The sequence below is a fragment of the Loxodonta africana genome, chromosome 1, assembly GCF_030014295.1.
Source record: "Loxodonta africana isolate mLoxAfr1 chromosome 1, mLoxAfr1.hap2, whole genome shotgun sequence".
NCBI lineage: Eukaryota > Metazoa > Chordata > Mammalia > Proboscidea > Elephantidae > Loxodonta > Loxodonta africana.
In genome coordinates this window covers 35,022,227-35,048,833 of record NC_087342.1, presented here as the reverse complement: position 1 = coordinate 35,048,833, position 26,607 = coordinate 35,022,227, and the positions used below count along the sequence as shown (strand labels likewise).

At 41.2% G+C, this 26,607-nt stretch overlaps 1 protein-coding gene across 3 annotated transcripts in view; it reads left to right on the top strand.

Annotated features, from left to right (window-relative positions):
• USP13 (ubiquitin specific peptidase 13) overlaps positions 1 to 24,769 on the top strand; it is a 150,772-nt gene extending 126,003 nt beyond the window's left edge. For 2 of the 3 annotated variants that reach the window (XM_023551495.2, XM_003412873.4), the window contains 4 exons: positions 157 to 323; positions 2,134 to 2,287; positions 19,029 to 19,113; positions 23,047 to 24,769. In XM_023551495.2, the coding sequence (XP_023407263.2) occupies positions 157 to 323; positions 2,134 to 2,287; positions 19,029 to 19,113; positions 23,047 to 23,140 (500 nt within the window). In that variant the 3' untranslated portion in view covers positions 23,141 to 24,769. Of the gene's footprint in view, positions 1 to 156; positions 324 to 2,133; positions 2,288 to 2,815; positions 2,919 to 19,028; positions 19,114 to 23,046 lie in introns of those variants that run through there. The other variant, XM_064279711.1, reaches the window with a different exon arrangement.
• The last annotated feature ends 1,838 nt before the right edge of the window (positions 24,770 to 26,607 follow it).

The window sequence follows — 26,607 nt, the reverse complement described above, 5'->3', positions numbered from 1 at the left end:
TGAATTCTATTCCAGTGATCCACATGCCTGCCTTTATGCCATTGCCAGGCTGCCTTGATTATTGTAACTTTGTAGGCATCTTTCCTTCTAAGCTCTGAAGTGTTGTCTATCCAAGACCAAAAAAGAAAAAGGCCTGAGTTTGATTGTTTTCCCTAGATTTTGCTGAACCACTGACCATACCTGGCTACGGAGGAGCAGCTTCTGCTGGAGCGTCAGCTTTCGGTGCTACTGGTTTGGATAACAAGCCTCCAGAGGAAATTGTAGCCATCATCACCTCCATGGGGTTCCAGCGAAATCAGGCTGTTCAGGCACTCCGAGCAACGGTGAGCATGAGAGAGAGCATGTGTGTGTGTGCGTGTGTGTGTGTGTGTGGGTGGGTGCCTTCCTCTTACTGGAGATACTTTGTATTTCTAACTGTAGTGGTTGAGATTTTACAACATCTTTGATCATTTTGAATCATGTTTGTTTGACCCTGTACTCCACTGTGGCCCACAAATGTGTATCTGCATATAGTATTTAAAAAGCTAAGTGATTGAGGGAATCAGTACAGAGGATTTAAGAATAGAGAGATAATAAAGCTGGACAAGATGATGAAACTGAAAGAAACTCCATATCATCTTGAATATTACTCAACAGGAGCCCACAGATTTGACTTTGAGCTTGCTTGCCGGTGGTCTTAGAGTAAAGAAGGAATGTGTGATGTTCAGTGTTCAGTAAGACAGTCCTTAAGGAGAAGTAATGCTTTTCTGATACCAAGACCTTAGAGAAATGCCCCTCAAAAGTCCTCTCAAAAGTCCTCATAGAGAAGACTGCATTGAAGTTCCCTCTAGAGAGAGAAGGTTTTTCTGATAGCTGTTAACTGCTGTTGAATTGGCCCCTGACTCTTGGTGATCCCATGTGCAATGGAAGAAGTACTGTCTGGGCCTGCACCATCACCATGATCAGTTGTGGATCAGACGGTCGTGATGCGTAGGGTTTTCAGTAGCTGATTTTTAGAAGTGGATTGCCAGACCTTTCTTCCTAGTCTGTCTTGGTCTGGAAAAGGCTCCACTGAAAACTGTTCAGCACCACGGCATCATGCAAGGCTCCACTGACAGTTGGTGGCTACACATGACGTGCATTGGCCAGGAATCCTGATATTACCGGTGAGAAGGGACCATGCCACTGAGGGGCGGAGAGAAGTCTTCCTCTTGTAGTACAGATGTATGTTCACTATTGAGAGAAAGTACCTTTTTTTAAACCCATCTTTCCTTGGCACAGCCGTAATTCACTTTCTGGTGTATGTCTGCTGCAGATTTCTGCTGGCCTGTCCTGAGTGTTGCCTGCTAGGTGTCCTTTTTGAGGCCAAAGTGGTCTTGCTTGGCTCGTGGGAATATGGCAGGAGAGATCTGTTTCCCTTTAAAAGGCTCGAAATAGCTAGCCAGAGTTTGTTACATTCGGGGTCCTTTCTCGGGCTCTGCTTACTTTACATGCTGACTTATATTGGAAGTGCTGACTGTGTCTAAACAGATTCTTTAACCAACCAGTGAAAGCACAAACAAGGGAAGTCTGAAAGGTTTTAGTGGTTACTTGGTTTGAATTGCGTGTAGTTCAGTTAAAAATTACTTAACCAACTAGGGTTGTCATTGTTAATCAAGGCATGAGTCTTAATTGTACTGAAACTCATCAACCACTCCACCAACCTTCAGGGAAAAGAGGCCCTCGCACTGGTGTCCCTCTGGTGCGTGGTTACCTGGACAAAATGCAGTTGTTAGGGAGGGTGCTGTACGCAGTTAGTGACTGTAGAAAGGGCTGTGTGTAAATGAATGCCGTACCCTTTGGCTTTCTGTACGCCATCCTTATCAGCACCAGCCTACAGAAATTCTGAGCTATAACTGATGTGAGCTTTGGCATGCTGCTCGGCTGCTCAGAGCTGTTTCCCAGTGAATCCAGTTACAGACCTTGGCTGGAAGACTTGCAGAATGCCTTCTGAATGTGCATTTCATCCACAGAGTCAGAGTGTCTTGCTCAGAGGCACTTAGGACTAATGAATTCTGGCCCTCTGTCCTATCTGCTTGACATCCTGGCTCAAATGGTCAGGATATAATGAGGTCTGGGGACTGTATGCAATGTCAAAATGTTTTATTTTGTTAGAATCATAACCTGGAAAGAGCCCTGGATTGGATCTTCGGTCACCCTGAGTTTGAAGAGGACAGCGACTTTGTGATTGGGATGGAGAATAATGCCAATGCAAACATTATTTCTGAGGCCAAGCCTGAAGGACCTAGAGTCAAGGATGGATCTGGAAGTAAGTTCCTGCCTTGGGGATTGCCTGAGCGTTCACTGCTGTGCACTTGGCTCATGCCCTTCCCTTTTATCACTGCATATTAAAACCTTTGCCATTATTGAGGAGTTAGCACAGATCCTTTTTCCTCATAAATAGCACAGTCTGCCACTCTGCTCAGGCCACTGTCACCTGATAAGGACTTGAGCTAACTTAGAGTCCCATCACCTGGACTGTGGGGACTCCATAGTTTAGCACCAGATTTGACTTTGTCTATTCCTTTCGGTAAAATTTCTTCATGGACCTTGGAAGTTTTCGTCTAAAAGAGAGCATTTATTTTCATGATTTTTTTTCTTTTAATAATTTTTATTGTGCTTTAAGTGAAAGTTTACAAATCAAGTCAGTCTGTCACATATAAGCTTATATACACCTTACTCTATACTCCCACTTACTCTCCCCCTAATGAGTCAGCGCTCTCCCTCCTTCCAGTCTCTCCTTCCGTGACGATTTTGCCAGTTTCTAACCCTCTCTACCCTCCTATCTCCCCTCCAGACAGGAGATGACAACACAGTCTCAAGTGTCCACCTGATACAAGTAGCTCACTCTTCGTCAGCATCTCTCTCCCACCCATTGTCCAGTCCCTTCCATGTCTGATGAGTTGTCTTCGGGAATGGTTCCTGTCCTGGGCCAACAGAAGGTTTGGGGACCATGACCGCCAGGATTCCTCTAGTCTCAGTCAGACCATTAAGTCTGGTCTTTTTATGAGAATTTGGGGTCTGCATCCCACTGTTCTCCTGCTCCCTCAGGGATTCTCTGTTGTGCTCCCTGTCAGGGCAGTCATCGGTTGTGGCCGGGCACCATCTAGTTCTTCTGGTCTCAGGATGATGTAAGTCTCTAGTTCATGTGGCCCTTTCTGTCTCTTGGGCTCATAGTTATCGTGTGACCTTGGTGTTCTTCATTCTCCTTTGATCCAGGTGGATTGAGATCAATTGATGCATCTTACATGGCCTCTTGTTAGCATTTAAGACCCCAGACACGCCACATTTCAAAGTGGGATGCAGAATGTTTTCATAACAGAATTATTTTGCCAATTGACTTAGAAGTCCCCTTGCTCTGCCCTTGCTCTGCTGACCTTTGAAGCATTCAGTTTATCCCAGAAACTTCTTTGCTTTTGGTCCAGTCCAGCTGAGCTGACCTTCCGTGTATTGAGTATTGTCCTTCCCTTCACCTAAAGTAGTTCTTATCTACTAACTAATCAGTAAATAACCCTTTCCCACCCTCCCTCCCTCCCCGCCTCATAACCACAAAAGAATGTGTTCTTCTCAGTTTATACTATTTCTCAAGAACTTATAATTGTGGTCTTATACAATATTTGTCCTTTTGCCTCTGACTAATTTCACTCAGCATAATGCCTTCCAGGTTCCTCCATGTTATGAAATGTTTCACAGGTTCGTCACTGTTCTTTATTGACGTGTAGTATTCCATTGTGTGAATATACCATAATTTATTTAACCATTCATCCATTGATGGACACCTTGGTTGCTTCCAGCTTTTTGCTATTGTAAACAGTGCTGCAATAAACACGGGTGTGCATATATCTGTTCGTGTAAAGGCTCTTATTTCTCTAGGGTATAGTCTGAGGAGTGGGATTTCTGGGTTGTATGGTAGTTCTATTTCTAACGTTTTAAGAAAATGCCAGATAGATTTCCAAAGTGGTTGTACCATTTTACATTCCCACCAGTAGTGTATAAGAGTTCCAATCTCTCGGCAGCCTCTCCAACATTTATTATTTTGTGTTTTTTGAATTAATGCCAGCCTTGTTGGAGTGAGATGGAATCTCATCGTAGTTTTAATTTGCATTTCTCTAATGGCTAATGAACGAGAGCATTTTCTCATGTATCTGTTAGCTGCCTGAATGTCTTCTTTAGTGAAGTGCGTGTTCATATCCTTTGCCCACTTTTTGATTGGGTTGTTTGTCTTTTTGTGGTTGAGTTTTAACAGAATCATATAGATTTTAGAGATCAGGCACTGGTCGGAGATGTCATAGCTGAACATTCTTTCCCAATCTGTAGGTGGTCTTTTTACTCTTTTGGTGGAGTCTTTAGATGAGCATAGGTGTTTGATTTTTAGGATCATGATGGTGTTTTTTTAAAAACAGTTTAAAAGCAGTCTCACACCCTTGGCCCAGTCATTGACAGTAAGTGGTGCCATTTATCATTTTAAAATGGCCAGTAGTGGTCTTTCCAGACCTAACATGTATGTATTGACCACAGCTAGAGAGAGAGGGTGGGAAGAAGACTTCCTTCTTTTTTATATAAAATTAGAATTTCCTCCACTGAAACAGTTTTATTCCCAAATGGGTAAAAAGAAGGATAAGATGTTGTTCCCAGCTTCCATATTTATGTAACGGCTCTTGTATTACTTTTTGAAAATCACTGACTTGCCTAAAATACTAAAAGCAGTAATGGACAAGTTACTCAATAATTCATGAGCAGGATTTATTATGTATTTCATGTCCATTGGTTCACCGGCTCATTGATTTTCTGTAATGGACTTCTCATTGGGGATGATCAGTCCTTCTCACAGAAGGAGTAAGCCACAAGATGGAGCCATTGTAAAACTGCCAGGGTATTTGGCTGCAGTAAGAGTGAGTTTGATCATTAGGATTTCCTTTCTTCTAGTTGGGCTTGGAGGCCCTAACCACTCTCTTGCAGATGGTCATTAACGATACAGAGTGGCCACATTTTTCCTTTGGGACTTAACTGTTCTCAGGGAGATCAGCAGATATTCCTGGCGCTGCTGAGTTTTTGAGTTGGGTCCTTGAATAGGATACCATGATGATGCTCTCAAGCATCCTTTAAGGGTTTTATGCGTTAAACTCTGTGACCTTGGGGAAGGGGTAGGGAGGGAGGCAGTGATGCACCAATACCTATTGCCATTAAGTTGATTCCAACTCATAGTGACCCTACAGGACAGAGTAGAACTGCCCCATATGGTTTCCTAGGAGCATCTGGTGGATTTGAACTGCTGACCTTTTGGTTAGTAGCCGAGCTCTTAACCACAACTCCACCAGGGTTTCCATGCACCAGTAGAAATCACATATGGAATAGCAGAATATAAGAGCAGTAATAGGTGAAAAATTTAGTTTAGAAAAAACAAAAAGCATGAACCACTCTAACTCACCAAATGCATTTTGAGTCTGATTTTACAGAAAAGCAAATATTTGCTAAATAGCTTCCCCTGCACTGTGCCTGGGCCCGGTAAATGATCAGCAAATGAATGACTGGATGATTACCTGATTGCTAGGAAGTGAGCAGTCTCAGGGGTAGGTTTCTGCTGCCCCCACTAAGTGTCCTCTGGAGGAATTGGCAGTGTCCTGTTACGTTAAATTGTTCAAATCAAAAGAAAGGAAAAACATGATTTCCTAACTTTGCTGCATTAGCCCCTGAATTTATACATCAGTCATTTCTTTCTTTTTCTTTTTTAAAAAGTTAACATTTATATTATTTATTTTTTATAATCAAGTGATATATATTAATCTTTAGAACTTGAGAAGATATAGTTATATGAAAAGAGGAAAATAAAAATTACGATCTTACTATCCAGCCATATCACTGTTAGTGTTTTGTGTATACTCTTTAGAACTTTCTGTGCAAATATATAAAAATGAATATAAAATATAACATTCTATTCTATACATGCTAAACAAATAATTTCTTTTATAAGGATCAGCACAAAGCTGGCTCCTATGAGGCGGAGGTTAAAGATGTCCCAAATGCCCAACTTTCCAGCTGCTGTACCACTCCATTGTCTCTAACATCAACCCCTCTTTCTCCCCTCAGCACTCTCCCTCCCATCTTTAGGGTACCTAATTCACTGCAACATCTCACCGAACTCAGGAACTGTATAAAGGAAATGACTCACGTGGTTGTGGAGGCTGGCAAGTCCCAAATTCATGGGTCGGACGTAGACTTCTTGGCCCTCAGTCTCTGCCCAAAGGCACTCAACTTTCTTGCTCCGTGGGCTGGGAAGCCCAATGCATCGCCTCCTGTGGGTCTCAGCTTCAGGTCTCTGCTTCAGGTCTCTCCTTCTTTGGTGGTGGTGAGCTCTCCTTTCTGTATTGGAATTGATATTCTTTTAAGGCAAAACTAACCAATCTTCTTGGTGGGCCACAATTATTTGCACAGCCCCACCCAATTGCCTGGGTGGGAGTCACAAGATTATGGCTAGAAAGGCCGCGCCCAAAAGTAATTAATTGCACCATACATGATATTTTGTAACCTGCTTTTTCCCCTAATTCTGGGTGTACCTATATGCAGATCTGTAATATTGAACATATACTAATAATATCTCATTACATAGATATATCATAATTTATATACCTAATTTTAGGCCAATTATGTATCATATCCATCACTTGTCTGTCAGTTTGTTGTACTGTGGTGGCTTGAGTGTTGCAATACTGGAAGCTATGTCACTGGTATTTTAAATACTAGCAGGATCACCCATGGTGGACAGGTTTCAGTGGCGTTTCCAGACCAAGACAGACTAGGAAAAATGACCTGGCGATCTACTATTGAAAAAATTTGCCAGTGAAAACCTTATGAATAGCAGCAGAACATCATCTGATATAGTGCCGGAAGATGAGTCCCTCAGGTCATCATCAAAGATAATGGGGAAGAGCTGCCTCCTTAGAGTTGACCTTAATGAAGTGGATGGAATAAAACTTTTGGAACCTTCATGTACTGAAATGACATGTCTCAAAATGAGAAGAAACAGCTACAAACATCCATTAGTAATTGGAACATGGAATGTAGGAAGTATGAATCAAGGAAAGTTGGAAGTTGTCAAAAATGAAATGGAACGCTTAAAGATCAATATCCTAGGCATTAGTGAGCTGAAATGGACTGGTATTGGCCATTTTGAATAGGTCTACTATGCCGGAAATGACAAACTGAAGAGGGATGCCATTGTATTCTTCATCAAAAAGAACATTTCAAGATCTGTCCTGAAATACAACCTTTTCAGTAATAGGATAATATCCATATGCCTACAAAGAAGACCAGTTAATACGACTATTATTCAAATTTCCACACCAACCATTAATGCCAAAGATGAAGAAATTGAAGATTTTTAACAACTTCTTCAGTATGAAATTGATCAAACCTGCAATAAAGATGCATTGATAATTACTGGTGATTGGAATGCAAAAGTTGGAAACAAGAAGGATCGATAGTTGGAAAATATGGCCTTGGTGATAGAAATGACGGGGGAGATTGCATGATATTGCAAGACCAACAATTTATTTATTGGAACCTTTTTTCAACAATAAAAACGGTGATTATACACATGGACCTCACCAGATGGAATACACAGGAATCGAATCGACTACATCTGTGGAAAGAGACAATGCAGAAGTAGTCAGAACAAGACCAGGGACCAACTGTGGAACAGACCATCCATTGCTTATATACAAGTTCAAGTTGAAGCTGAAGAAAGCTAAAACAAGTCCCTGAGAGCCGAAGTACAACCTTGAGCATGTTGTTGTTAGGTGCCATTGAGTTGATTCTGACTCATAGCAACCCTATGTACAACAGAATGAAATACTGCCTGGTCTTGTGCCATGCTCACAATTGTTGTTATGCTTGAACCCATTGTTGCAGCCACTGTGTCAATTCATTTCGTTGAGGGTCTTCCTCTTTTTTGTTAACCCTGTACTTTATCAAGCATGATGTCCTTCTCCAGGGACTGATCTCTCCTGAGAGCATGTCCAAAGTATGTAAGACATAGTCTTGCCATCCTTGCATCTGAGGAGCAGTCTGGCTGTACTTCCTCCAAGACAGATTTGTTTGTTCTTTTGACAGTCCATGGTATATTCGATATTCTTTGCCAACACCACAATTCAAAGGTGTCAGTTCTTCTTCTGTCTTCCATATTCATTGTCCAGCTTTTGTATGCGTATGATGTGATTGAAAATACTATGGCTTGGGTCAGGTGCATCTTAGTCTTCAAGGTGACATCTTTGCTTTTCAACACTTTAAAGAGGTCCTTTGCAGCAGATTTTCCCAATGAAATGTGTGTTTTGACTTCTTGACTGCTGCTTCCATGTGTGTTGATTGTGGATCCAAGTAAAATGAAATACTTGACAACTTCAATCCTTTCTACATTTATCATGATGTTGCTTATTGGTCCAGTTGTGAGGATTTGTATTTTCTTTATGTTGAGATGCAATCCATGCTGAAGACTGTGGTCTTTGATCTACATCAGTAAGTGCTTCAAGTCTTCTTCACTTTCAGCAAGCAAGGTTGTGTCCTCTGTAGATTGCAGGTTGTTCATGAGTCTTCCACCAATCCTGATGCCCCATTCTTCTCCATATAGCCCGGCTTTTCGAATTATTTGCTTAGCATACAGATTGAATAGGGATGGCTAAAGATACAACCCTGTTGCACATCTTTCCTGACTTTAAACCATGCAGTATGCCCTTGTTCTATCCAAAAAACTACCTCTTGATCTATGTACAGGTTCCTCATGAGCACAATTAAGTGTTCTGGAGTTCCCATTCTTAGCAATGTTATACATAATTTATTATGATCCACACAGTCAAATGCCTTTGGATAGTTGATAAAACACAGGAAAACATCTTTCTGGTATTCTCTGCTTTCAGCCAGGATCCATCTGACATCAGCAATGATATCCCTGGTTCCACGTCCTCTTCTGAATCTGGCCTGAATTTCTGGCAGTTCCCTTTCAATATACTACTGCAGCTGCTTTTGAATGATCTTCAGCAAAATTTTGCTTGCATGTGATATTAATGATATTGTTCAATAATTTTCAAGTTTGATTGGATCACCTTTCTTGGGAATAGGCATAAATATGGATCTTTTCCAGTCTGTTGGCCAGGTAGCTGTCTTCCAGATTTCTTGGCATAGATGAGTGAGCACTTCCCAGCACTGCATCCGTTTGTTGAAACTTCTTAGTTGATATTCTGTCAATTCCTGGAGCCTTGCATTTTCGCTGATGTCTTCGGTGCAGCTTGGACTTCTTCCTTCAGCACCATCGGTTCCTGATCATATGCTACCTCTTGAAATGGTTGAACATTGACCAATTCTTTCTGGTATAACGATTCTGTATTCCTTCCATCTTCTTTTGATGCTTCTTGCATCTTTTAATATTTTCCTCATAGAATCCCTCACTATCGCAACTTGAGGCCTGAATTTTTTCTTCCGTTCTTTGAGCTTGAGAAAAGCCAAGTGTGTTCTTCCCTTTTGGTTTTCCATCTCCAGCTCTTTGTACATGTCATTATAATACTTTGTCTTCTTGAGCCACCCTTTGAAATTTTCTGTTCAGTTCTTTTATTTCATCATTTCTTCCTTTTGCTTTAGCTGCTAGATGTTCAAGAGCAAGTTTCAGAGTCTCTTCTGACATCCATTTTGGTCTTTTCCTTCTTTCCTGTCTTTCTAACGACCTCTTGCTTTCTTCACGTATGATGTCCTTCCACAACTCATCTGGTCTTCGGTCACTAGTGTTGAGCGCGGCAAACCTATTCTTGAGTTAGTCTCTAAATTCAGGTGGGATATACTCAAGGTCGTACTTTGGCTCCTGTGGACTTGTTCTAATTTTCTTAAGTTTCAACTTGAATTTGCATATTAGCAAATTCTGCTGTCGGCCCCCGGCCTTGTTCTGACTGATGATATTGAGCTTTTCCATCATCTGTTTCCACAGATGTAGTCAATTTGATTCCTGTGTATTCCATCTGGTGAGGTCTGTGTGTATAGTCGCTGTCATGTTGGTATTTGCAATGAAGAAGTAGTTGGTCTTGCAAAATTCTGTAATGTGATCTCCAGCATCGTTTTTATCACCAAGGCCGTATTTTTTAACTACCGATCATTTCTTTTTTCATTTCCAACTTTCCCGTTCCAATCACCAATAATTCTCAATGCATCCTGATTGCATGTTCAGTCAATTCAGGGCTGCAGAAGTTGGTAAAAATCTTCAATTTCTTCATCTTTGGCCTTAGTGGCTGGTGTGTAAAGTTGAATAATAGTCATATTAACTAGTCTTCCATGTAGGCATATGGATATAATGCTATCACTGACAGCGTTGTACTTCAGGATGAATCTTGCAATGTTCTTTTTGTTGATAAATGCAATGCCATTCCTCTTCAAGTTGTCATTCCCAGCATAATAGACCATATGATTGTCTGATTCAAAATGGCCAATACCAGTCCCTTTCAGCTCACTAATGCCTAGGATATAAATGTTTATGTGTTCTGTTTCATTTTTGACGATTTCCAATTTTCCTGGATTCATACTTTGTACATTCCAAGCTCTGATTATTAATGGATGGTTGCAGCTATTACTTCTCATTTTGAGTTGTGCCATGTCAGCAAATGAAGATCCTGAAAGCTTGACTCCATCCACTTCATTAAGGTCAACTCTACTTTGAGAGGCAGTTCTTCCCCATTGTCTTTTGAGTGCCTTCCAACCTGAGGGGCTCATCTTCCGGCACTATCTCAGACAATTTTCTGCTGCTATTCATGAGATTTTCACTGGCTAATTCTTTTTTTTGTCTTCAACAAACTGAAGTTTATTCTCTCACAGTCTAGTAGGCTAGAAGTCCAAATTCAGGGCGTCAGCTCCAGGGGAAGGTTTTCTCTCTGTTGGCTCTAGAGGAAGGTGTTTGTTATCAATTGTTCCCTGGACTAGGAGCTTCTCAGCACAGGAAACCCAGGTCCAAAGGACACACTCTGCTCCAGATGCTACTTTCTTGGTAGTATGAGATCCCTTTGTTTCTCTACTCACTTCTTTTATTATTATTTTTTTATTATTGTACTTTAGATGGTTTACAGAAGAAACTAGTTTCTCATTAAAAAGTTAGTATATGTATTGTTTTGTGACATTGGTTAACAACTCCATGACATGTCAACACTCTTTCTTCTTGACCTTCGGGGTTCCCTTTTACCGGCATTCCTGTTCCCTCCTTCCTTCTAGTCCTTGGCCCTGGGCTGGTGTGCCCCTTTAGTGTCATTTTGTTTTATGGGCCTGTCTAATCTTTGGCTGAAGGGTGATCTTCAGGAGTGAGTTCATTACTTAGCTAAATGGGTGTCTGGGGACCGTATTCTCAGGGTCTCTTCAGTCTCTGCCAGACCAGTAAGTCCGGTCTTTTTTTGTGAGTTAGAATTTTATTCTACATTTTTCATTGGCTAATTCTTTTCAGAAGTAGACCACTGGGTCCTTCTTAGTCTGCCTTAGTCTGGGAGCTCAGCTGAAACCTGTCTGCCATAGGTGACCCTCCTGGTTCCTGAATACCTGTGGCATAGCTTCCAGCATCATAGCAACACACAAGCCCCCACAGTACGACAAACTGACAGACGCATGGGGGTCAGTCTGAGTTGCACTCCCTAATGGTCACAGGATGGCTGCCAGTGCTTCTAAACGACTACATTTTTCTAGGTTGAAATTCAGCAGAAAGAACCATTGTCCCAGACTTCTCTGTCATGCACCCACCCCCACGCCTGTCACTGAGGAGGTTGACCAGGGCTGGGCCATGCTCCTAAGGGTGTAGCCTAAGGGTGGAGACATCTCTCTTGCTAATTTGTGAGCTGAGAAGGGAAGGGCTGGTTCCCTTAAGGCAGTGGTTCCTGTGTTCCTGGGACTAAAAACATCAGCATCAGCTACACCTGGGAACTTGTTAGATATGCAAATTATTGGGCCCCACCCCAGACCTAGTGAATTAGGATTTCTATGGGCTGAGCCCAACAATCTGTGTTTTAACAAACCCTCTAGGTGGTTTGCAAACCCTGGTGTAGTGGTTAATAGTTTGGCTGTTAACCAAAAGGTAGGTAGTTTGAATCCACCAGGTGCTCCTTGGAAACTCTATGGGGAAGTTCTACTCTGTCCTATAGGGTCACTATGAGTTGGAATTGACTTGATGGCAATGGGTTTTGTTTTGTTTTTCTAGATGATTCTGCTGTAGCTAAGATATAGGGTCACTATGAGTTGGAATTGACTCCACGTCAGTGAGTTTGGTTTTTTGGTATGGAGCCCTGGTGGTGCAGTGGTTAAGCCTTCTGCTCCTAACCAAAAGATGGGCAGTTGGAATCCACTAGCGACTCCTTGGAAACCCTATGGGGCAGTTCTACTCTGTTGCTGTGAGTCGGAATTGACTTGATGGCAATGAGTTTAGGGTCACTATGGAGCCTTGGTGGTGCTAGTGGTTAAGAGCTACAGCTGCTAACCAAAGAGTTGGCAGTTCAAATCCACCAGCCATTCCTATGAGTCTTGATGGCATTGGTTTTTTTGTGTGTGTGCGTCTACGTGAGCTAACAACAACAACCTTAAAATCAAAATCAGAGCACAATTGCCTAGTGCCAAAAGAAGGGGAATGGCTATTGGGACATTACCTACAGCAGGTTAATGCTGAAAATAGTAAGAAAGCAGGTATTTGAATTGGAAAAAGTGATTACCGTATTTTTTTCCACATGTAACATGCCCATGTAAATAACACACCCACACATATAACGTGCACGACACGCTCAGGAAGAAAGCACACAAAGAGGTCACGGGGTTGAGAAAACGTATAACGCATGCCTTATTTGGGTAAAATATGGTATTACAAAGACAGGGATTAAAGAAACTCTCATATCGAATCTTTCCTTTAGGGACTATGTTAATTAAAAATCACGACTGTCATCTTTCTGGATAAGGAAGTAATATCATTGCCTGAAACTCTTCTGTTTAAATGATATCTAATTCGCTTAAAAGGAGTCCCTGGGAGGCACAAACGGTTAACCACTGGGCTACAAACCAAAAGGTTGACAGTTCAAATTTACCCTAAGTCACCTGGGAAGAAAGGCCTGGCAATCTACCTACAAAAACTCAGCCATTGAAAACCCTAGGGAACACACAGGAGTCACCATGAGTCGGAATCGACTCTACAGCATCTAACAACACATTTTAAGGCTAGTACCTGATTTTCTGTTGAGTTTTTAAAAATCTCAAAAAACGAGAAGCCCTGTCTGGGCTTCTGTCATTTGCAAAATCATTTTATGTTTCTGTGTTGCACTTAGTGAGCATTTATTTATTTTTTAAAAAGAACTCACTGATTAGCAATGTAATTAAAATGTGATTAGGCCGAGATTGCTCAAAGCCTGCTCTGCCTGCTTCAGCCACATCGGTGTAATGGTTCAGACATTTTCTTTACAGCTGAGATTTTCCAGCAAGGGAGTGGAATTAGAGATTCCCTTTACTTAATGATAGAGCTCCCCACAGGCAGCACTCCCTGAGGAATGCAGCCTGGAATAGGATCTGGGAGCCCGGGTGCAGCTCCACAGAGAAGCTGAGCGCCAGGGGTCTCCTGGAGAGTCACACACACACACACACACACACACACTCACATACACACACACATTCACATACACACACACATACTCATACGTACACACTCACCATACACACATACACACGTGCACACACACTCACACACACACACACACAGTGCAATTGGGTGCTGCTTTTACCCTCACTTGAGCAGTGGTTGCAATTTCTGGTCTTTTTTCAATGGTGCTGCTGGGAGTTAAGAGGAAGCCACTCTGTGGAATAAACTAATTTACACTAAAGTATGAATGACTGAGAACTATTGAACTTGGAGGGTTGTCTTAGTCATCTAGTGCTGCTATAACAAAAGTACCACAAGTGGATAGCTATAACAAAGAAAAGTTTATTCTTTCACAGTCCAGTAGGCTAGAAGTCCAAATTCAAAGCACCAGCTCCAGGGAAAAGCTTTCTCTCTCTGTCGGCTCTGGAGGAAGGTCCTTGTCATCAGTCTTCCCTTGCTCTGGGAGCATCTCAACACAGGAACTCAGGTCCAAAGGACACAGTCTGCTCTCAGCACTGCTTTCTTGGTGTTATGATGAGGTCCCATGTTTCTCTATTTGCTTCTCTCTTTGTATCTCAGAAGAGATTGGCTTAAGACACTATCTTATAAATCTCATCAATATAACTGCCACTAATTCATCTTATTACATCAAAGTGGTAGAATTTATAACACAGGGAAATCACATCAGATGGCAAAATGGTACACATCATACAATACTGGGAATCATGACTTAGCCAAGTTGACAGATATTTTTGTGGGACACAATTCAATCCATGACAAGGGAAGTGTTTAATATTTGGAGTTCTGGGCAGCAACAAAGAGAAATCAAGGGAGGGTTAGTAATTTTGAGCTGACTGGGGTTGGGGCAGCAATTTGTAGACCCTTTAAGATTTGATCCGTATTGTGGCGGCACAGTGTTTAAGAACTACGGCCGCTAACCAAAAGGTCAGCAGTTTGAATCCACCAGCTCCTGTGTGGAAACCCTATGGGGCAGTTCTATTCTGCCTTACTGGGTTGCTATGAGTAGGAATTGACTCAATGGCAACAGATTTTTGGCTTTTTGCTCAGCTGCCTTAAGTAGCCTCGATTTGCCCAGATTTTTCTCTTTCTCTTTTTTGTGAATTTAGATGTTTTCTAAAAGCTCCAACTTTTCCCCCTCACTGATTTTTTTCTTAGAGCAGGGGTGAGGGAAATCCAGCTGGTGGAAGAAGCAACTATTTGCAAATATACAGTGTGAGTCAAGTGTTGGTATATTGGGGATCATGTTTTCCTTCCTGACGTATAGAGGGAGTTGGGGACAGGTCCGGAGCAGATTATCTAACAAGCGAGGTAGGCACGGGCTTACTTAAGCTTACTTACTAATCTGTAGTGAACAAATTCACATTTTTTTCACCACATCAAAGATTCTGCTTCTAGGTATGCTGTCTCTCTCCTAAGCCCACAGCATCTTCCTACAGAATCAAAGCTACTTATAAAATTTATAATCCCTGACAGGGGTAGATGATCCAGGGAGCAAGGTAAGCACGGGCTTACTGGTGCTTACTTTAATCTGTAGTGAACGATTTCACATGGGTTCCACCACATCTTTGATAAGCAACGTCTTTGATGTGGTGAGACCCATGTGAAATTGTTCACTACAGATTAGTAAGTAAGCACCAGTAAGACTGTGCTTACCTTGTTTATTAGATAATCTGCACCTGGGTAAAACACTTAATTAGAAAACCCAGTTTGGGTTTATCTCACCAAAAGGCTGTAAAGCCTCTGGGGTTTTTTGATGGATTTTGACAAGAGTCTTTTGATGTTTGTGTATTTTGAGCACTAACTGTGGACTCAGAAGAGGACATGGAACCAGGGATATCATTGCTGATATCAGCTGGATCTTGGTTGAAAGCAGAGAATACCAGAAAAATGTTTACGTCTGTTTTATTGTCTATGCAAGGCATTTGACTGAGTGGATCATATAACGAATTATGGATAATATTGCAAAGAATGAGAATTCCAGAACACTTAATTGTGCTCACAAGAAACCTGTACATAGTTCAAGAGGCAGTTGTTCAAACAGAAAAAAGGGATACTACGTGGTTTAAAATCAGGAAAGGCGTGCATCAGGGTTGTATCCTTTTACCATACTTATTCAGTCTGTATGCTGAGCAAATACTCCAAGAAGCTGGTCTATATGAAGAAGAACTCAGCATCAGGATTGGAGGAAGACTCTTTATAATGCGCAATATGCAGATGACACAACCTTGCTTGCTGAAAGTGAAAGAAGCACTTACTGATGAAGGTCAAAGACCACAGCCTTCAGTATGAATTACACCTCCGCATAGAGAATCCTCACAACTGAACCAATAAGCAACATTATGGTTAACAGAGAAAATATTGAAGCTGTCAAGGATTTCATTTTCCTTGGATCTACAATTAATGCCCAACGGAAGCAGCAGTCAGGAAATCAAATGACGTGTTGTATTGGGCAAATCTGCTTCAAAAAACCTTTAAAGTGTTAAGAAGCAAAGACTAAGGTGTGCCTGACCCAAGCCACGGTATTTTCAATCACTTCACATGCATGCAAAAGCTGTACAATGAATAAGGAAGACTGAAGAAGAATTGATGCCTTTGAATTATGGTGTTGGTGAAGAATGTTGAATAAACCATGGACTGCCAGAAGAATGAACAAATCTGTCTTGGAAGAAGTATAACCAGAATGCTCCTTAGAAGCAAGGATGGCCAGACTTTCTCTCACGTACTTTGGACATGTTATTAGGAGGGGCCGTTCCTTGGAGAAGGACATCAAGCTTGGAAAAGCAGAGGGTCAGCAAAAAAGAGGAAGACCACCAAAGAGATAGATTGACACAGTGGCTGCAACAATGGGCTCAAACATAGCAATGATTGTGAGGATGGCAAAGGACTGGGCAGTATTTTGTTCTATTGTACCTAGAGTCACTGTGAGTTGGAACCGACTCAACCGCACCTAACAGCAACTGTACACTGACTAAATATTGTGTCATGTCCTCACAAGAAGCTACTGGTTTTCAAATGTATGTAGATGCTATGCTGATTTTTAAAATATAAATTAATATAAAGGCATTCCTAGATCTACAGTCACTTTTGGTCATTATGTGTTGTTATAATTTTCAAGAAGGTGAAATCATGACTCTCAGGCAAATATATAATGAACACATGTCAAAGATTTTATTTAACTCATTAATGAGGGATCAATTAGATATTGTAAGGTGTTCAAAGAGCACTAAAGACAGTTTGACAGAGAAATGTTTGGATGAGATTGCTGGGGTAGATATAAAATTATTCAACCTCCATGAGAAGCATACATCCTTGAGGTGATCTCTTCCACTGGACAGAAATTTTTGGCATCTCTACTGGACAAAAATCTATCTGTTAACACATAACTTTATTATGTTTAGGACTCTTAATCAGTAGTAAACAGTGAGAAGAACTAAGTTATTCCCTCCACCAGGGGCTGGCAAACATTTCGGTAAAATAAATGTTTTTATAGGCTTTGTGGGTCATATACATGCTATTTCATGTTTTCCTCCTTCTAGTTCTCCTCATCCCCATCCACCTCAGCAGTACAATAAGAGGCCAGGCCGTGGGCCCAATTTGGCCTCCTAGTTTGCCAGTCCCTACCCTAGATAGTCCTTGGGTGCCCTTCCTCCCCATGTCAAGGCATGCTACCCACCTGTTTTACCTTCCAAGGTCTGTATAATTTTTCCGACAGTACTTTCTCAAAGAACAAAATCAAAGAGAATAGTTGCTATCATGTGGGATGGGGTGGTGGTAGTAAAATTTTTCATGTTAAAATTTCTTAATGTTAGAAAGACATTTTCCTAGAGTTCAGAAAAGGAATAAGATTTGTTGGGAGAGAAAGTAAGAAGAAAGGACGTTAGTATCAGAGACAGTTTAACTCTGGTTATTTAGGGGGACATTACTCCCTACAGGACATAGTGATTTAGGCAGTTTTGTCTAGCTCTTCAGGGTGCTTTGAAAATTTCTCTGCTGAAAGTTAAAAATTTTGAAATGATTTACCTTGCCACAGACTATCTTTTCTATCTCTACAAAAAAGATTCTATTTTTTTTTTTTTTGGATTGTGTATAATGGTGCTGTTTTTTGGAAGAGGACCTCAGGAACTCAGAAGTTTTAGCAGTACCTTCCCTGTCTGGTTTATTGACCTTGACTTTATCTTTGGAAACAAATAGAAACTGGGACTTCTTACCTGTTGAGGTGTTGACGGAGGTTCTCTGTTTTGCTGTTGGTTCCTAGCAGGAAGTCTTGAATAACGCGTAGGGTAGTTGTTTATATTGATGAACATGTTTAATTTTAATTATAGGACTAAGAATTATGGTAAATTGCTTTCTTTATTTTTATGATTCAGAGCATACATATGAGTTGTTTTTAAGCAAAGATGGGAAAATGCCTTTGGGGGTTTAATGACATTTTTGGATGTGTTAAGCCACTTTGTGTTGTGTTGGTCTAGGTTTGGCTGGGAAATTGGAGATGAAATTCAGTCAAATGGATTTGTTACAAAGTGCTGCACTAGATGGCAGAAGGTGCTTGTTAAAGGATAAACATTGGTTTCACCCTCTAAAGGGCTATATGTCTCCTTATTCAGAAATCATGAAGCTTGAATTTTAATCCTGCTTAGTCAATAATCATGGACAAATCAGAAATCTTTTGTGAAGCAATATCCCTTTCCATAAACAATAAAAGCTATCTGCCATCTTTCTCATAATCCTAACAGTTATATAGTATCTTAGTCTAAATTTCCCATTTAAGCCTCACACAGCCCTGTGAAGTGGGTGGATTTCTCATTGTCATGAAGAAACAGTCTCAGAGAGATGAAAACAACTTACCATTGCACTGCTTATGGTGTTAGAGCTGTCCCTACTCTTAGACCCATGAGCTTTCTGCTCTACTGGGCTGTGGGATTCTTAATCCCCACCCAAATATGAATTTAATGTTCCTGGGTGGCATAAATGGTCAATGCACATGACTGCTAACTGAAAGGCTGGAGGTTCAAGTCCACTCAGAGGTACCTTAGAAGAACCACCTGGAGATCTTCTGAAAAACCAACCATTGAAACTCTATGGAACATAATTCCACATTGAGTCACAGCTGACTCAATGGCAACTATTTTTTTTGGCACTTTGATAGTTGATGTTGTGTTTTGCTATCATGTAGCTGAATTTTCAGGTTGAATTTGGTGTCACTTTGGTTGTGTGTGTGTGTTGTCAGCGTAGCAATGTAAGGAGACTTTATTTTTCAAAGCTAAACATTGCAAGCAGATTACACTATTTTTTGTTTTAAACTCTGATCAGAAGTGCTCTTAATTTCTAGAAATGCTGCCTTGTAACTGAGTTGTTTCCTTTTTCGTAGCATATGAATTATTTGCATTCATCAGTCACATGGGAACGTCTACAATGAGTGGCCATTATGTTTGCCATATCAAAAAGGAAGGAAGGTGAGTTTTTTTAGAAGGTAAATGATATCATTACTTTATTGAGCACCCATATGTGCCAGGCACTTCTACTAAGTGCTTCATATGTTATCTCATTTGTTTCTCACAATGGTCTTGTGGAATGTTCTCTTAAAACTGTTCTACACACCACGAGACTGAGGTTCAGAGAGGCTGAATAGCTTGACCTTAGCTAGGAAGTAGCTATCAGAACTGGAATTCAAAGCCATTCTTACCCACCACACCAAGGTGACATCCCAAAATAAACATGCAGCATGCAATAGAATGTATGTCATATTTGGAACTTCTATAGGATTGCCTGATTTAGCCAAGAAACAAACAGAAAAGACCCACCAAGACAAACTAAGATAGGATGCCCAGTTAAATTTAAGCATTGTTCAGATAAGCAATGAATAATTTTTTAAATATAACTATGTCTCAAATATTGCATGTTCCAAATGTTTTATGGGCCATAAAGATAACCATCATCTATGTTTTGATTTGTTTCTCTTTGTTTTATTGTTTTTTTGAGAGGAGGGTATGTATATGTGTCTTAGGCTGGACTCCCTAGAGGAGCAAAACCAGTGAAGGACATATATATATATAAATACATAGAGAGAGACATTTAGTTTAAGGAAATGGCTCACGCAGTTATAGAGGTAGGCAAGTCCCAAATCCATGAGTCAGCTGTCAGGCTGGGGGCTTCTCCTGACTCACATGGTTGCAGGGCCTGACGAACCCAAAGTCAGCACATCACATGGCAGACTGGTCGCTCATGGGGCTGTGGGGGCTGGCAAATCACAAAATCTTCAGATCAGGTGACAGGCCGCTGGCTAACATCCCAAGAACCAGAGGTCAGATGGGGACAAGCTGGATGCAGGATGGAGAGAGAGAGCTTTGCCAGAACATTTATTGGATACAGGCCACACCCCCCAAGGAAAATCCTCTTACATCAGATCACAAAATGGACGGTAATTACATAATACTGAGAATCATGACCTAGCAAAGTTGACACATAAAATTAACCTTCACAATCTACCTCTTGTCAACTTGACATCTGTACACATCTCTTTAAACCATACATAATCTCTAAATAAATAAATAAAGTCATACTTGTGCCTAACATGGTACAACTGAAAACGTACTAGCCCCATTTATATCTTATATTTTTATAAGTAATGGGATAAGGGAGGGAAGAAAACAAAAATATTTGCTATATATGTATGTAAAGCATATACATACATATGTGTGTGTGTATATATATGTACACAACACATATAATAAATAAAGAAGACATACTCATAACGATTACAGACCTCATTTCTGAGACTGGTCATGTGGTTGTAACTGGTATTTAGAACTACCGTCTTCTACCACCCATTCCATATTCCCTTTGCCTTCAGCAAGCACCTCAGCTGGTTGGGGTTCTTTGCCTGATGGGGTCACCCAAACCTTCATTCCTGAAGGGTCTGGGCCATTAATGGTCATGTCGGAATTGGATCACTGTAGTTTTCCATTGACTTTAATCATAGGGCATGGTAATGTTAAGAGATGCTGTAAGGGATCTCCTGCATTCCAGACACACTCTTCTTTACCTCCATTATGTAATATCAGTCCAATTCCCCTTGGTAATCAGTATTAATCGTGCCAGCCAATATGGTAACTCCCTTCTTTGCCTGTTGATCCAGAGACATGAGAAGCCCAAAGTGGCCAGGTGGCATTCTTAGCTTCCAGTTCAATGGAATCAGTGTTGTGTCTCCAGATGGGAACATTCCTACCTTTGGAACTAAGACCTCTAGACCTGCAGAGCACAGGGTCATGGGTCATGGGGACAGGAACCAAACATTTTGTGAGTGGGTCACTAGGGGTAATAGTAAGTGGTGCCACTCTCGTTTCTACCCTTTGATTCCTGGATCCATTAATCTTGGCTGTGGGAGAAACAGCACCATATACTGAACACTGGTTTAGAGTATATATGGCCTCCTGGGGAATATTGCACCAATCCTGCAAAGTATTGCCACCTAGCTGGCACCGTAGTTGTCTCTTTAGAAGGCCATTACATTGTTCTTTCGAGCCAGCTGCTTCAGGATGATGGTGAACATGGCAAGACCAGTGAATTCCATTAGCATGGGCCCACTGCTGCACATCATTTGCTGTGAAGTGAGTCCTTTAGTCTGAGGCAATGCTGTGTAGGATACCATGACAACGGATAAGGCATTCTCTGAGTCCATGGATGGTAGTTTTGGCAGAAGCATTGTGTACAGGGAAGGCAAATCTGAATCCAGAGTACATGTCTATTCCATCAAGAACAAAACACTGCCCTTTCCATGATGGAAGCAGTCCAATGCAGTCAATCTGCCACCTCATTGCTGGCTGATCACTTCAGGGAATGGTGCTATATCAGGGACTCAGTGCTGGTCTTTCTGCTGGCAGATTGGGCACTCAGCATTGGGTGTAGCCAAGTTGGCCTTGGTGAGTAGAAGTCCATTTTGCTGAGCCCAGGCATAGCTTCCATCCCTGCCACCATGGCCACTTTGTTTCTGAGCCATTGGGCAATAGCAGGAGTGACTGGGGAAAGAGGATGACTGGTTTCCACAGAATTCGTCACCCTATCCACTTGATTGTTAAAATTCTTCTCTGCTGAGGTCACCCTTTGGTGAGCATTTGCATGAGACACAAATATCTTCACTTATTTGGCCCGTTGAGAGATGTCTACCCGTATACCTATTCTCAATACCTCTTTGTCACCATTTTTCCAATCATATTCCTTTCAAGTCCCTGACAATCCAGCCAAACCACTGGCCACAGCCCATAAATCTGTACACAATCACATACCTGGCCATTTCTCCTTCCAAGCGAAATGAACAACCAGTTGTACTACTCGAAATTCTGCCTATTAGGAAGATTCTCCTTTACCTCTCTCCTTCAGGGAGGTCCCAGAAAGGGGCTACAGTGCTGCTTCTCTACTTTCAGGTGGTGCCTACGTATTGCACAGAGTCATCTGTAAGCCAGGCATGAGTTTTCTCTTCCTCGGTTGACTGATTATAAGGAACTCCCCATAAACCCATAGATGTAGGCTGGGAGAGGGAAGGAAATGTGACAAGAATGGATACCAAGAGCATCTGGGCCACTTCCTCTTGTAACTTACTGTGCCTTCAGGTCTTCCTTGAGCCCAGTCTTGTATATACCACTTCCATTTTTTTTTTTTTAATTTAATGATGGAGTACTACTGTGCATGTCTGACTTTATGACTCTGTGGGTCAGACAGCACCCATTTCATGATGGGCAGCTCAGGCTGCATGGTGACTTGGTGGTTCAGTCCCCTCTAATGCCCAGTAACAAGCCAAAGGCTGTTTAACATAACAAAGACAATATATGTATATATGTGCATACTATATATAAACATGTATATATGTTCACAGGTTTTTTTATACTTTCAGGTATGTGCAGGATACATATAATTTTGTAACTCGCTTTTTCCCACTTCATATTATAATTATTTTCTCATTTCACCAAATCATTTTTGAAGACATTTTAATAGCTTTATAATAGTTCACTTTATGGGTATTTAGTTCTGGTTTTTAGCTCATTTTATAGCTAATACTGAAATAAACATTGTTGTGCATAATTCTTTAACTCAATTTCTTGAGTCAAGAAATTTCTACAAGGGGAATTTTGGGATCAGAGGGTTTACAGTGTTTGGAGGCTCCAGATATATATTAGTAACTATTTTTTGTTTGAGCTGTAGAATCAAAAAGCAGTTGTGATTTCCCGCCATTCTTCTGTTTCTTTTTATACAACAGATGTGAGTTTGGTTATCTCAAGGCATGTTGGTTTTTTTATCAACTGTGCTGATATTACGCAGTAACTTCTTTCTGCAGATTTTCTTGGAACTGACTTAAATCTATCCAAATGCATCTGCTTTTTTCTTTTTTTCAGGTGGGTGATCTACAATGACCACAAAGTTTGCGCCTCAGAAAGACCCCCCAAAGACCTGGGCTACTTGTACTTTTACTGCAGGATACCAACCTAAACCTCACACACATAAAATCGGCAAGAGAAGCCATATGCCTTTTTAATTTGCCAAAAAAGAAAAAAGTAAGAAGTTGGGACAGCCAGATATGAAGGAATACATTGGGTATTTATAGTGTATTTAAAGAGCACGATCGTTTGACGCCTTCTGAAGAAATTTCTATTAATGATGAGACACTACCGTAGATAGTTTTTGTAAATGTTCAAGGAGAGGATGATTTACAAAAAAAAAAAGTATTCATATTGCTGGTGGGGGTCCACCTCCAGTGTATCACAACTGGGAATGTACCGCCAGCCCTCTCCACCGCTGTTGTGGCCTCGAGAGAAACCAGTTAATGTGGCCAGAGTGCGGCTTCACCAACCATCAGCGAAAAGCCCGCTTTTGTTTCATATCAAAAATCAGCCACTGGGCTAGGCTCTATTTGTGACACATTTTTTTTTTTTCATTACACACAATAATTTCTGACCTCTCTGTGTATAATAAGAGCATCTGCAATGAAAGATATTTTTTGTTTAAATCATATCAGAATTCATAATATGATTGTGTGAATGTGTGTGAATGAAAAAGAGAGTGTGAGATCTTTATAGTCAACTAGAAAATCTGTGATGGATTGGTTTTTAAAGGCTAAAACAGTATTAAGTGTAGCTGGAAAAAAGCAAGAAAATATTTTAAAGAAACTATAACTCAGGAACAGTTTTAAAAATTAGTTTCCCAGTTAGATTTAAGGAAAAGGGCTGAGTTATCCCTTTAAGTGCTGTGAAGAAGTCACTTAGGTTTGTGACACTCGATGGTATAACACCAGATGTCCACAGCAGCACAGTGTTGTACTTTGCCAAAGGTAGATGAATTCCGTTTCTTAGCAACCCTTCTCCCAAAAGTTAGAGTGTTCGTTTTTGGTTAAATCAGCCGATTTCTTCTTATCATAACACATGACAGCTTCCTGGAATCATGTTCTCTGCCCCAACTTTGTTGGTCATTTTCCCGTCTCTGAGCTCTTTGCTGCCTCCATTTCCGTGTTTTCCGGGGCTGAGTCTTGTCTCTACCCTTCTCGTTTTATTGCCTCCTGATTTGCCTTCCAGGGCCTGGTGGCACAGTGGTTATGTGTTTGGCATTAACCAAAAGGTCGGCAGTTCAAACCTACCAGCCACTCTTTGGAAACTCTATGGGGGCAGTTTTGCTCTGTCTTATAGGGCTGCTATGAGTCAGAATCGACTCGATGGCAACGAGTTTGTTTGTTTTTGACTTGCCTTCAATGCTTATCTGCTGTGATCAACAATTGGATCTTGGACACTTTAAGGATTTCAGATACAAAGAAACTTTACATGACATCATGGAAAACCATTCTTTTCATTTTGGTATTTTAGCATTTTAGATGCAACCTGGGATTCGATCAGAATTTCAAATGTGATTTAAGAAAAAATTGGAACAGTAGCATCCTATAATTTTCCTGCTACTCTGCACCAAATTCCAGGGCCTCTCAAGTTTCTGTTTCAGATTATTAAGTCAAATGAAAAAAACAGGATTTATTGCTGACTGCTTAATGTGTATTTGGTTGAAAGACTCTTTCTAGAAGACTGTAGGAGAATAATGTAAAACCAATTGTGTGAAATAAAGCATGGTGGATCCTGACGTGGTGAGTTGTGAACAATCAGGATTCTTGTTACCACTGGGGCCCTTGTCTCACAGGAGACCAGTTAGGCCATGTGAATGAGGGACATGGAACCCAGGCCTGTGGCCTGGAGACCTGGGTCCTACCCTGACTGCTGTGAACCTTGGACAAGCCCCTCACGCTCTCTGAGCCTCACTTTCCTCCCCAGCACAATGGTGTGTTGACACCTGCCCTCTCTTCACGGCCGTGCTTTGAGGATACAGTGAGATATTTAATACGACAAACCTTTCAAGAGCAGAAGGTGGTGTGCCAGGGTGGGTTCTAGTAGAGTTTACTCCCTCCCTTCTCTCGCCTGATGTTTTCTTCGCTTTGGGAACAAATGAGACTTGGCAGGAGCGAGCTCATGGTGCAGCCCCCTGGTGTCACCTTTAGCGTTGACTCAGATATCCTAAAGCAGCCCCACTTTGTTACAGGAGTCCCTGGCTCCTGTGGAAACCCCCAGGCTAACTAGCCTTACAAAAAAACAGCCGCTTAGGGCTGAGCATCATAGAATAGGCTCCAGACATGCATCAAAAATGACCTGTTTTCAACCATGTTATAAAATGAAGGCCTTTTTGGGGGGGAAGAGGAGGATTAGGAATTTGGAATGAAATGTAGAGAAAAGATAGCATGTGTATTTTGAACAAAATAAACATTTTATAATAAAACTTTGCAAAATGGTGTAAAATCAGTATTTAAAATTATAGGCTACAAATTATTTAATTTCATGAAGTAGAAAAAGAAATTTAGCCCTTCTGATGCCTAAACATATTGTAAGGAGGTGTAATATGGCTGTCTTTTTTCTGACTCACAAAACAAAGGGCTATTTCTACAAGGCAAAGTTTTGTATCTGTACTATTCTTCCTTTCAGATGAGAGTTGGGATAAACTGAAGCAAATAATAGGTTTCTTTTTTGCTTAAAAATGTATTTATATGTATATCTTAATATATACAAAAATATATTTCCCGGGAATAAATGTCTGGAATATACTGCTTAGTTTTACACATGTGCCATGTCTAGACGAGATTATTTGTGGCTAAAAACTGGAATAATGTGGACTGTGTCACCTGATTATCAGCCCGTTGGGGTCGTCTGTGTGACGCGTGTGATATAATTGTGAAACCCTCACTGTGTGTGGCTGTATGTATGAAACAGAGTGCTCTCTTCCTGTAAATACCTTTTGATACCCATTTCTGTAGAGCCCCAATGAATGTGTCTTTAGAGAATATAATGTATCAAAAATGTATTTTGTCGATTGATCTAAATGCCCATGTAACTGATCAGAGTTCCGTTTGGGTCAGATTGGGGTTTTCCTTTAAAGGGAAAAACTATGCAGAAAGGACTCCTGGAAGAATTGTGTTTTCATGACATTTTGGGGACATCCGCATAGCCTCAGTGTTTTGGAATCAGCGAGGCTGTTTTCTTCCCCTACAAGAGAAAGTGCCTGCCTTTCCCCCATTGGTCGCTTTGGGCTGCAGAAGTCCATGGTGAGTAGCATCATTTATTGCCCTTACCTGACCCAGAGCCTTACCTGCAGCTCCGAGTCAGAGCGCCTGGTTTGTAGCCCATCGGAGCCGCTGAGTGTACATGACTGAGTCACTTTGCTTCTCGGGCCTTTTTCTTTAGAATGAGCCGGTTGGACTAGATGAGCTCTGAAGTCCCTTCCTGCCCTATCATCCTAGTCTATTTTCCTACGGTTGTTACTGGGGTCAGGTGTATGCGATGTGAGGGGTCACTCAGAGGTGTAGATACTATCTTTTTGGTTTGTTACTGCCTTCATTCATACCAATGTAGGACCTTGTCATCTTTAGTGTCCAC